Here is a 12,446-nt window from a genome sequence, read left to right as displayed (position 1 = left end):
GTCACCTAACTGACATTTTTATCAAAAAAGACTTTTTGGCAATTTTGACTAATAAATATCCCATTTCATTATTCTAAATAAGTTTTGCTGTAAATTTCATGTCTTAAAGTATTCTTTTTGAAAAATAAGAAAAGTCACTAACTACATATACCAATTTGGTAAGTGCAAAAACTGTACTAAGTACACGTAGTATAGTTTTTGCTTTTATTTCTTGCTGTAGTCATTGACAGTTGTTAATGCAATAAGTAGATTAAGTGCATTTAGCCTACTTTTTGCATTTAAATATTTATTCTTTTTTTTAAATAATTGGTGTAAAAAGTGTACTAAATGCACTTAATATAGTTTTTGCAATTATTTTATACAAACAATAACATAATTTTACAGTAAAATAAACACTCACTGAAATGTAATATCATTATAAACTGCAAAATAAATAATGTGCAAAGTAAAATAATTAAGTTAATTAATTTTTAATTAACTTAAGTTCTGTTATGACATCATTGATGACGTCATAAACCTAAGTGTGACATCATCACTTACTTAGAAAGACTTTTAGTGCCAACTGCAGATCCTGGCAACTGCAGATCCTGAACAACTGGAATTCTTATGCTGGACAAAGTAAGTGAAATAAATCTAAATTTTAGAAATTTGTATATGAAAGTTTTAAATCGATGATATTTTACATAATTAATGCTGTTCTGCTGTACACTTAAGTTGCAATATTTTATTATTTCTTGTCACATAAAATTTAGTATCAAACAATATTTCCTAAAGTGGATGCTTCTGCATAATTATACAAGCAGATCAGCGTCAACCTTGTTCATTTTTCAGCTTAAAAATGTCAATTTTTTTATTAAAAAACAAATACTTAATTAAAAAGGAAAAGAGTTATACATTTATGTTTGCATATCCTAAGCATATTTACATTTTTCCAGATGGCTCAGGCATCCAACCATCAAGGATCCCCCATTTATATGAGTAGAGGTCGACAATGCATGGCCAACTCCTTATGCAGCATTGCGCAATGTTTGTCAAGTAACCCATCCTGCTGGGATACCAATGTTCTAGACCAAGTACTAGTTGATGGGGACAATCTTTATCAAACTATTGCACAGGAAACCCCTTCTCTAGAGTATTTGATGACAACTGATTTACCACATGTGATCAATAACAGACCTTTGTGTATCTCAAATCCACTGGGTGGTACAGTTATCAGACAAAAATACAGAAATGCCATTTTATGATATACATACAGCTATAGAATCACTTTTCAAAGCAAGCCCAACAGGTTTGATAATGACAGTAGGAACAAACACTCTTTCCTATACATCAGCTATATTGCAAGACGGGGACAAGTACTATTTCTTTGATCCCCACTGCCGCAGTGAGTTCGGAATGCTTTCTGCTGATGTGAAAGCAACATTAACTGAACACAAAAAGTTAGATGCACTCTGCCTCTTCATTCAACACCTTACTGCATCTATTTTCAAAACATTGGACATAGCTTTTGAAATTTGTGGAGTTACTTTCTTAGATGAATTCCCTATTCAGTGTTCAACATGGGACTCTGATTTTGATACATCATCTGAATTTTCCGGATTTGATCCCTTAAGTGAAAATGAACTGTTACTTGCTCAGCAGAAACCTGAAATTGAAGTGTCAGATGTTTCAAGTATTGGTTCTGTTTCTGATGATTCAAGTATTAATTCTTATTTTGACAGTTTAATAGATGAAACTATTGACCAGCAAAATATGGATGATTCAACTGCCTGTTTGGAAAATGTAGAAAATATACTTGAAAATACATTTACAATAATTATTGAAGAACAAAGTGACAAAGAAAACAGTCCAACAAATTCATGTTCTTCCTCTAATCATAATGAACAAGACATAAATGATAAACCTAGAAAATCACGTAAGCGCAAACGTGATAAAAATTCATGGAAACGAAATGTCATTAAAAGTCGAAAAAACTCCGGTAAAAGTTATGTTACCGCAAGTGGGAAAATAAAACGAAGTAAATTTTGAAGAGGGGATGTGGAGCAGGTTGCAAACGCAAATGCCATACAAATTTTTCCCACACAGAAAGAGAAAACATTTTTCATAATTTTTGGGGAACGGGGAGTTATGAGAAACAAAAAGAATTCATTGCACACACTGTCAATGAAATCCCTAGAAAAAGAATTATCAATAAAAGTAATAGCAACTGAAAAAATTCAAGGCAGTATATTTTCTGTACAAAAGAAAATAAAGAAGTGCAAGTTTGCAAACAATTTTACTTGGATACACTTGACATTACATCAGCCGTAATATCCTCAGCATTAGGAAAAAATGTACTGGTGGAATTACTAGGACAGATTTACGTGGCAAGCATGCAAAACGGCCAAATAAAATTCCCCAAGTAATTTTAACGGATATTCAGGAGCATATAAACAGTTTTCCTAGGGTTGAGTCCCATTACTGTCGAAAAACATCAACAAAGGAATATCTTGAGGCTAATTTAAACCTCACAAAAATGTATGCTCTTTATACCAAAAAATGCCAGGATGAGAACCTTGTTCCCCAGTCTATCCACACATATAGGTATATCTTTATTACAAAATTTAATATTTCATTTCAAAAACCCCTTAAAGACCAATGTGATATTTGCTTTTCACAGAAAAATGTTGGGGATAATGACAAAGAGCAGTATGAACGTCTTTTAAAAAATAAAGTTTTAGCCAGAGAAAATAAAATTTGTGACAAATTGTTGTCAGAATCTAATGCTGAGCTGACTCTAATGCTGAGCATATTACAGGTTGCTTTGACCTACAACAGGTAGTTCCCCTTCCGAAATCATTCCAGTCACAGCTTTATTATGCAAGAAAATTAAACAAATTTGCCTCGTGCGTTTTTAAATTTCTTGAAAGAATGGCTGGAAATGGAGTTAGTACTGTTACCACATATTTAGACAATTGCACTGGCCAGAACCGAAATAGATTTTTTGTTGCTATGTTATGGTACAGTCTGAAACATCTTAGATTTCAAAAGCTTACTCATAAATTTCTAGAGCGTGGCCACACGCAGAATGAGAATGACTCTGTTCATTCAACAATTGAGTCTGCCTGCAAAAATATTTCTCTATACACTACTTCTCAATTTGCTACCACAGTTCAAATTGCTCGTAGAAGAAAAACATACAATGTGACTGAAATGACACTGAATGATTTCCTAGACTTTAAACACATTGCTTCCATAATTAAAAATCTTGATAAAGATACAAATGGGAAAAAATAAAATGGAAGCAAATACGATGGATAGAGCTAGATTTTGAAAAGCCAGACAGTGTTGTAATAAAATATGACTTTGATGGTGATGAACATGAGGTCAAGTTGTATCCAAGTACAAAAACTAAACTGCCTAAACCAAAGTACTTGTACAATGAAGCATGTCGCCCAAAGTTATTACCTGACAAGTATAAAGATTTGATGGGGCTCTGTAAGAGGAATATTATTCCACCGGCCTACCATGATTTCTACAAAACGTTACCTCACGAATAAACTGCACTGTGCTACATTTTCAAGATTCGCATTTGGTTGTTCTGTGGCCATGTTGGTTTCACACTGAAGTTGTTTGCGCTTATGTGACGCGGACTGGTGGTCTTGTATGATCAGATTTTTTTGGTGATGGGTAAATAAAAAGGAATATGAATTTGCTAACTTGTTTCACTAATTATGCTTCATAATTATTATTTAGAATTTAACAATTTGTTAAAATTGGTAATGAAATTATAAATCACAGTAAAGCGTTAACAGAATGAAACAATCATGTGTAAAAAGAACAGTCTAGCTAGCTATAATTATTGTGAGAGATGCCTGAACATTTTCCTTTTGTTTTAAGTTTTACTATTTCTGAAACCGCTAATAAATTAATATAAATTTGTTATTAAAACTGTTTATTCATATGTACAAAATATGATTTTGATTGCATATTAATTGCTGTTGTGTCGTAAATAAAATTTAATTAAATTATCACAATAGTATTGGTATTATATTACACATTCGAGCAAACATATTGCAAAAGAAATAAGTAAGGTTTTAAAATTAAATTAAATGCCATCAGGGAAACATTAAAAATTGTATTTCCAGAACTTAATACATGTACAGAATATTGCTCCTAAATCAAAAAATTTGAATGCAAAAACTTGGTTAAGTGCACTTAACTGAGTTTTTGCGTTTAAAAATTTCAGCGCATAGCTAGTGTAACTGCATAATGCTTTGATTTATTATTTATGCTCTTCAGTTATGATATTTCCTGAAAATGTTAAAAATACGAGCAGATTATACCCTTTTTGAATTTAATAGGTAGATATGTAAAAATCAGTTTTTTGCTTCTCCTGAATTTTTTTTAAAATGTCAGTTAGACTACTTTTTGCGCCAAGCAAACGATATATCATGAAGTTTCTTCTGTAGGAGAACTGAAAGTGTTATGAAAGAACTACTATCTCAAAGAGACTCACTGGCAGCTAAAATAGCCATGAACAAACCTATACCAGATTGTGGTAAGTACGAAAATGTTTGTTATTATGTTAAGATCATTGTGGAGGAAAATTCGCTAATACAGTATTCAACCGGAGTCAATACCAGCTCAAAATGTTTATATTCGGGAATAGCATACGGTCTTTCATAATTGTAATAACATGCAATTTATTTATATGCACATAAATCGTAACAAATACCTTTGCGGACAATAAGGTCCTATGACAAACAATTTCTCCTTTACATTAACATTTCAGATAGAAGTCGTGCTCATATAGCAAACCTTCCCCTTAACCAAGATTTATTGTTCGAAATAAAGCATGTGGATCAAAAACGAAGAAAGTGTCTTCCGCAAAACAATGCTAAGCAACAAGAGGCTATAAATAAGGCATTGACTTCACGTTTTTCTCTCATACAAGCGCCACCTGGTTTGTTCATATTTGAGTGTTCAGTTAAGAATTTTCCGGATTTAATAAAGTTAATATATTTAAGGGAGTGTGAAAACTTTTTATAAATCTAAAGCAGCTCTTTAATTGTTGAATCCAGTCCACTTTAGTTTAGTTTGAATAAATTCTAAACTTTCTACTCCATTTACAACATCAGGCATTATATCTGATTTAGTACAGAAACATTGACTTTTGTGCATAATCATGACCCATTTCCACTTATTCATAGGTACAGGAAAGACAAATGTATGCATCAAACTGATGTATCTTTTTGATAGAATCAACTATCAACTGAGTAAAGAAGGTCATCCAAGGAAACAAGTACTGTTCTGTGGACAATCAAATAAAGATATGGATTTAATAGCCGGTAATGCTTTGTTCCATTACACAGTATCTCTAGGTAATCAAAACAAAATTGTATTTGAAAAATAAATATTGACAAGAGCTCCGCCCAGCGGGGTAATATGCGCCGGAAGGGTTAGATCAGCGGAGGAGGAAGTAAAATGTAAAGAAACTTTATTTTATTTGGGTGTGGGTGCTGGGTTGGAGGATAATGTGGTGGGGTTAGGGGTTTTTGTGTGGCGGTAGTGACTGAGTGGTGCCTTTGCCACTGACCGTTTGTGTTGTCCTTGTGTGTTTACTTGGTGTGTGTGTGTGTGTGTGTGTGTGTGTGTGTGCGCGCGCGCGCGTTGGTCATGTGCGCGTCCGCGTGCTGGGATTGCGTTTGGGAAGGCTGCATTTTTAGAACGTGGCTGTCCCTGTTGGATTTTCAACATTGTTTTGATACTTAGGCACAAGAAACGTGATTGTAGGAAAGGTTTAGTATAATATTGGGATAGGTGAGTGAATGAGTGATTTGGATAGTTGCGCTCTGTACATCGTCTCAGAATCACCTACCTATATTCCAAGTTTCAAGTCAATACCTTGAATATTTTATGTTGTGATCCGGACACGAAATATGAAGGACCGATTTGGCATTTAATCTCTGTGATATTGACATTTCACCTACCGGACCCGTGCATGTGCTCTATAAATCGTTTCATCGCCTAATACCTGTATGCTAAGTTTGTAGTCAATACATTGAATGGTTATTAAGTTATGCTATGGACACGAAATGTAATTGCCAATTTGACCTTGTTGTGACCTTGACCTTTAACCTGCGGAAACGTTTGATACACTCTGCACATTGCTTCATTGCCATCTACATATATGCCAAGTTTAAAGTCAATACCTTGAATAGTTTTTAAGTTATGCTCCGGATACAAAATATGAGGAAATTTTTTTGGACCTGTTTGCTCCATTGCGACATTGGCCTTAAACCTACCGGCCTGGATTATGCGCTCTGCACACCTACTTATATCTTAAATTAAAAAAAGTCAATAATTATCTTGAATGGGTATTAAGTTATACTCCTGATATGAAATATGACGGACGGACCAACGGATGCACGCACGAGCTATCACATAATAGGTACGTTTTTCAAGAAAGGGCATATAAAATGTGGCAAAAGGACAACGATGATAATCTTTGTAGGGATTTGGGACAGCACCTGTTCAAATAACCGCATGGATCACGTTTTAATCTTATGTGGCACATTTAATTTTTTTCTGGCAAGACGCGCATGTTGAAATGGAATTACAGTGACATTTCGTAATGTAACATTCCGTTACATGTATGATTTGTATGACAGGGAAATGTAAAACTTGGCATTCTGCATAATATCATGAGATATAAAGTGGATTTTCCATTTTTTCTCTGGATCAAACCTCCTCTGTTTTTTCTTCTGTCCTGTTTATTTGATACCTGGTGACGTCCCTTGTTTCTCTGTCTTCTATAAGAGTCTCCGTGACCGAGTTGTAAAGGTCACTTCCTTTGAATCACTTGCCTGGCACCGCTATGAGTTCGAATCCTTGTTTGAGGTGTAGAAATGTTACATGTCTTAGCACACGGAAGGTTGCTGATTTTGCCTTGTTGCCTGCATGTGCCTAAAGTAATGCCCAGCGGGGCACTTTGGGTTTTCCGTCGCCACTAAAGGTGTGAAGGCGCCATAATTTTGATCTAAATTGGTGTCGGTGTAACTAAAGAACAAACATGCAAACTGTCTTTGTCAAAACATTGAGTACATGCGTAAGATGTTTTCTTTATATATTATGTATTTGCAATAGCAATTTTGTGTTTTATATTATCATACCTTTGTACAAGTTACGTGTGTTTAAGGGATTGGTTGGGATTAGTTTATTTATACTGTCATGTAACTTTTGAAGCATATTGGTGATGAAAAATAGAATTTGTTAACAATAATCAGAAACACCCTAGGCCTGTTGTCTTTTATTCCTGCAAACCGTTTTAATGCGTTTCATTAAATGTTTGCTATGACCAGGTTGACTATTGCTTCACTTTGTCTATGCTTTGGTTTAGATGTCGATGATGTGCACATACGCTGCTGTAGGGTTTCGTTTTTGGCTACGTTTTTGGAACGTGGCCTTTCCAATTGAGTTTTAAAACTGTTGATTAAAACCTCTAATAATGAAATATTTGATACTAGTATAAAGTTTATTCTAAAATTTGTCGATCGAGTTAAGTCGGACGATGTATTTCGTTTTCAGTGCATCGTAATATTGTTCTTATGATGTGAGCATTTTGCAAAACCAGTTAGCCTTAAGCGTTCCTGCTTGCACGAATTGCAGTTCTCAAAATAAGATAACGCTTTCAAAACGGGATGCAAAAACTAATTATATTTGGCTTTTAATGTTTTGGAAGTAATAAGTATGGTGTATTATTTCAGAATGGATGCTCGAAAGAATGGACCAGTACAAACCAAGTTTCGTCCGCGTGTATGAAAGATCAATAGAGGCAATCGATTTTCCTATTCCCGGTCAAACATTCTTGTACAAGAGAAGCTCAAGAAGTTTGCCTACCAACCAAAAGTTGAAATGTGTAGCCCTTCACCACTTGATTCGAGAGGAAGGGAAGAAGTACGCTGAAAAAATTAACGCTACCGACAAATTCTTTGAAGCCCATAATTGTGAACCAATGCCAGATTTGGTGAAAGACTACGTTCATACTGTCAGCGAAGCATCAGTTGATGAAATAAAGAAGTATAATATAATCTTATGTACAACAGAATCCTGGGCAAATCCAACGGTTTTAGAAGCTACAAATATTTATCAGGTAACACACTCGACTGCTTGTCATCAACATGTATAGATTTTGTCTCTTATTAAAATATATACCCTATAATTCCATAAACGGAGCGTACACAATTTACAGCTAACATTGTTTTAACGTTTTCAATCATATTTCTACAGGTTATCGTTGACGAAGCAGGTATGTGTTCTGAACCACAGTGCCTTATTCCTATAATTGTCACGAAAGCTGAACAAGTGGTACTTATTGGTGATCACAAGCAGCTCAGGCCAACCATCTTGTGCAAAGAAGCTGCGCTACTCGGATTAGAAAAATCGCTGTTTGAACGATATGCAACAACAGAATTGTCAACAAATGTTCAGTTTACAATGTTGGAACACCAGAACAGAATGGTAAATCCAAGATTTTATTATATCGAGTTGTCTGCGGATGTCACTAAGTTGTATTTTTATACTTGTCGCATGTTAAATACTTCTGCTCAACCTTGGGCTACAGGACATGCATTTCCGCTACCGTCAGTGAACAAGCACAATAGCATTTTCATTTATGTCTTGTTGGGCAATCTGTGGAGTTTCCACTTTTACTATTTGATAAGTAAAATTATTCCACTCTCTAAAAGCTGGAAATATGATGATGGATTTCGTATGCAACGACAATTGTCCGCATAATAGTCCTCACAATTTGTAGCCAAGCTTTTTACCAGTAATCATACTGTAAGTATATTGGAATGTTTTTAATAAGAATTAAAGTCATGCATGTGCCAATATCTGAAACGATAATCAAGAATAATTCACATAATATATTGGAAACAATGAGAACATTATTAGTCACCTATATGATTATAGTTGTTTTGAGACTGTTAATGTTATTACGTTTGTTGCCATATAAATAAAAGATAAAAATGTGTGTACTGTACGTGCAGGGGGCTGCATTTGTATACATCACTTGCTCTACGATCTACATACATTGTATGAAACATATACTTTTTATATTGTGTTTTAGTTTGATTGATTTTGTACATTCTGAAATTCAGAATCCAGAAATATGCAGATTCCCTTCAAAACAGTTCTATAAATCTGCTTTGAGAACAATGTGTGGTATATGGAGAGACGAAACACTGCGTATCTGGCCACAAGATGCGAAAGGTGTTTACCCTCATGTTTTAGTGCATGTCGAAGGAGAAGAGCAAATTCGCACTGTATCTACAGGAAATGGAAATGAGCAGTCTATGAGCAATGATGCCGAAATCGGTCACGTGGTAAAATAGAATGTTATTTTTGCTGATGATCACTACAATGTATATTCATTACTTAGAACGGTATGTGTTAATGAGTTGCGGATAGGCACATACACATTCGGATGCTCTAACTAGACCTTTTTCAAATTTGATTTTTTCAAATATGGTTAAAGTTATTGGTAAGAAGAATAGGTAGAGCTGTTTGGCTCGCCCATGTGTCAAGGCCGGCGGTTTGGTAAAGATTTTGTTTGTAAGCTATATTTCATTAACCAGTTGTGGGAATTAATTGAAACTTCACACACTTATTCACTGTGATGAACTGATTTACATCGCACAAATGTCATAACACTATTTTGCTCTTTTTGTTTACAAAATCATGACCCCTTTTCGACTTTTTTGTATTTAAGCTGGTATCTTAGTACCCACTAATTGCAATTGATTCAAAGTTTACATACTTGTTCACGGTGATGATGTTACATGTACTGCACAGGTTCCATAACTCTGCTTTGCATTTTTAAAAGATTATGTCCCTTTTTCGAATTAGAAAGTTTTGGTTAAGTTTCTGTTTGTAAGCTGGAATTGAAACTTCACACACTTATTCACTGCGATGATCTGACATGCATTGGACAAATTTCTTAACTCTGTTTTGCACATTCACAAGATTATGCCACTTTTCGACTTTTATTTTGTTAAGTTTTTGTCTCAGTACCCACTAAAGGGAATAGTTTGAAACTTCACACTTGTACACTATGGTTATTTGACTGGCACGGCACATCTTTCATAATTTTACTTTTAATTTTTGCAAAATTATTCCCCTTTCGTAGCAATTTTTTGTTAAGTGTTTGTATGTGGGCTGGTATTACAGTACTCAATAATGGCAATGGATTGAAACTTCACACACTTATTCACTTTGATGATTTGACATGTAAGGCACAGGTTCCATAATTTTACTTTGCATTTTTACAAAATTATGCCACTGTTTTACGTTGCAATGTTTGATTGTTTGTATATGTAAGCTGGTATCTCAGTACCCATTAATAGGCCAGTTATATTACTAGAAATAATGTTAGAACCTAATTCCAACATAAAGTTTTATTGATGATTTATTATCTTAAGTTACTTTTAAAATACAGAAAAAAGTCCTCAAAAGAAATCCAAGCCGAACTCCGAAAATTAGGTGATATTTAAGGGCAGCTTCCTAGATTTTAATCAAACAACTTTAGTATCGCAAATGTATCTAAAAAAATCAGTTAAACAAAATATCAGTATCATTTCTTTATTAACATGCATGAATTACATAATAAGGCAGTTCAAAAAGCATTTTATAAATAGTTGCCAAAACTGTTTGTGAATTTCGAGCAAATATTGATGATAGCAAGTAACCCACCCATTTGCAGTAGCATTATGAATACATTTTTATTTTACGAATCCCCTATCAATGTCTTTTTTTTTTGGTCACGTTTCTGACTTGTTTGGTGTTCAACCCCTCTTAACTTTAATGCCAACAAGTTTATTTTAGAAATACGTATGTATTAATTTGGTTAGAAATTTTATGTTCTGAATCTTGCCACCTATGTTCTGAATGTTAACATCACGCCTCTTTTTTACAAAGATGCTAAAACACTAAACGTAGCCAACCAGTACATGCTAGAAATCTTAGAAATATCTTTTTTTTCTGATATTCAAAGCAACAATTCATGCTATAGTATACCAGTAGTAGAGCAATGCAGCATAATGTCCACAGTAACGGCCACAATATGTATTAGAGTTACTTCAGAATTCCAGATCCAATATCTCAAAAATGTGCCATGATATTTTTGAGGACTTTTTTCCTGTGTTTCATTTCCTTACATACTACTTATTCTACACCAAAACGTTTATGTTTGAATTAGTTTGACCACCCCAAAAGTGAAAAGACCAGCCTATAATGGGACTGGATTGAAACTTAATACACTTGTTCACAGTCATGAGCTCACATGCATCTTACACGTTCCATCACACTGTTTTGCATTTTTACAAAATTATGATCCTTTTTCAATTTTTTTTCATTCATTTGACAAGGCTGTTGAATTATCGAGCGTTGTTGTCCTCCGACAGCTTTTGTTGTAATTAGGTTTTAGTGAAAATAACAAATTCAGCCAGCCGTGGCAACCGCTCACTGGTGCACATGCTAGAGGCAAGGTTTTGTAACTTTGTGACGAGTTTTAGCTGAGCGAAAAAGATCTCTTTCATAAATATATCGAAGAAACAGATATTTTATACTATTTCTATTATAACGTGTATGAGAAATGATGAACACACTCATCATGTTGGCATGTTACAGATATCCTATTCACGCAGACGGATATACAATTTATTTATATAAAATTATTCATAATTATTTAAATATTGCAAGTAAAATCAATTGATTTAATTCAGGAATACTTGCTTGATATTTTAGTTGAGAAAACTATTTCGTCAACTTATAGTCTAACAATTTTTAGCCGTAACAAATCAGAGAGCATCGGCTAAGCATTTTATGACAAAAAAGCCCAACTGCCTGTGGCGGGATTCGAACCCGGGCCGCTTGGGTGCTAGTCAAATGCTCTAATCACTGAGCCAGAGTCGACTCCCCGGCTCAGTTGTCAGAGATTCGCTTTAAACTTTCAGGCTATGCATAAGCGATCGTAACACTTCCTCGCTTCAAGGAAGGCATTATTGATGATGACTTGTAAGCCATTTTGGCATAGAAAGTGCCATTTTTTGCACGAGATAAAGTCCGTATCCCGGACGAGCTCCAATCTTACGACTTTTGTGCGTAACAGAAATTAAAAACATAGCATTTGACGGAAAATCCCGACTGCCCACGGCGGGATTCAAACCCTAGTCGCTCAGGCGCTGATCCAATGCTCTAACCACTGAGCAAAAGAGTCGACTCCCTGATGCAGTTGTAAGAGTATTGGCTTTAAGGTATTGGACCCCTAATAGTAATGTTTAAAAATGGCATTTGCTTGGTATTTTTTTAAAGTTGACCATGTTTCGCACTGTGTAGCAAATTTTAAACAACTTTTATAGTGCCGTTTCTTGTAAATTTTGTATTATTATGGTATTTCCTCAAGC

At 34.6% G+C, this 12,446-nt stretch overlaps 2 protein-coding genes across 7 annotated transcripts in view; one reads left to right on the top strand and one right to left on the bottom strand.

The window, feature by feature from the left end:
- Positions 1 to 12,446, bottom strand: part of LOC123524838 (uncharacterized) — a 474,072-nt gene that overhangs the window by 216,878 nt on the left and 244,748 nt on the right. The gene's annotated exons all lie outside the window — the stretch shown is intronic.
- LOC123524795 (helicase with zinc finger domain 2-like) overlaps positions 1 to 12,446 on the top strand; it is a 35,850-nt gene that overhangs the window by 17,673 nt on the left and 5,731 nt on the right. For 4 of the 5 annotated variants that reach the window (XM_045303268.2, XM_053538409.1, XM_053538410.1 and 1 more), the window contains 6 exons: positions 4,452 to 4,540; positions 4,775 to 4,945; positions 5,193 to 5,330; positions 7,749 to 8,134; positions 8,272 to 8,502; positions 9,144 to 9,368. In XM_045303268.2, the coding sequence (XP_045159203.2) occupies positions 4,452 to 4,540; positions 4,775 to 4,945; positions 5,193 to 5,330; positions 7,749 to 8,134; positions 8,272 to 8,502; positions 9,144 to 9,368 (1,240 nt within the window). The remainder of the gene's footprint in view (positions 1 to 4,451; positions 4,541 to 4,774; positions 4,946 to 5,192; positions 5,331 to 7,748; positions 8,135 to 8,271; positions 8,503 to 9,143; positions 9,369 to 12,446) is intronic. The other variant, XM_045303269.2, reaches the window with a different exon arrangement.

This window comes from Mercenaria mercenaria, chromosome 3 (genome assembly GCF_021730395.1).
Source record: "Mercenaria mercenaria strain notata chromosome 3, MADL_Memer_1, whole genome shotgun sequence".
In the NCBI taxonomy this organism is placed as follows: domain Eukaryota; kingdom Metazoa; phylum Mollusca; class Bivalvia; order Venerida; family Veneridae; genus Mercenaria; species Mercenaria mercenaria.
This window is presented reverse-complemented; position numbering and strand designations above follow the sequence as displayed.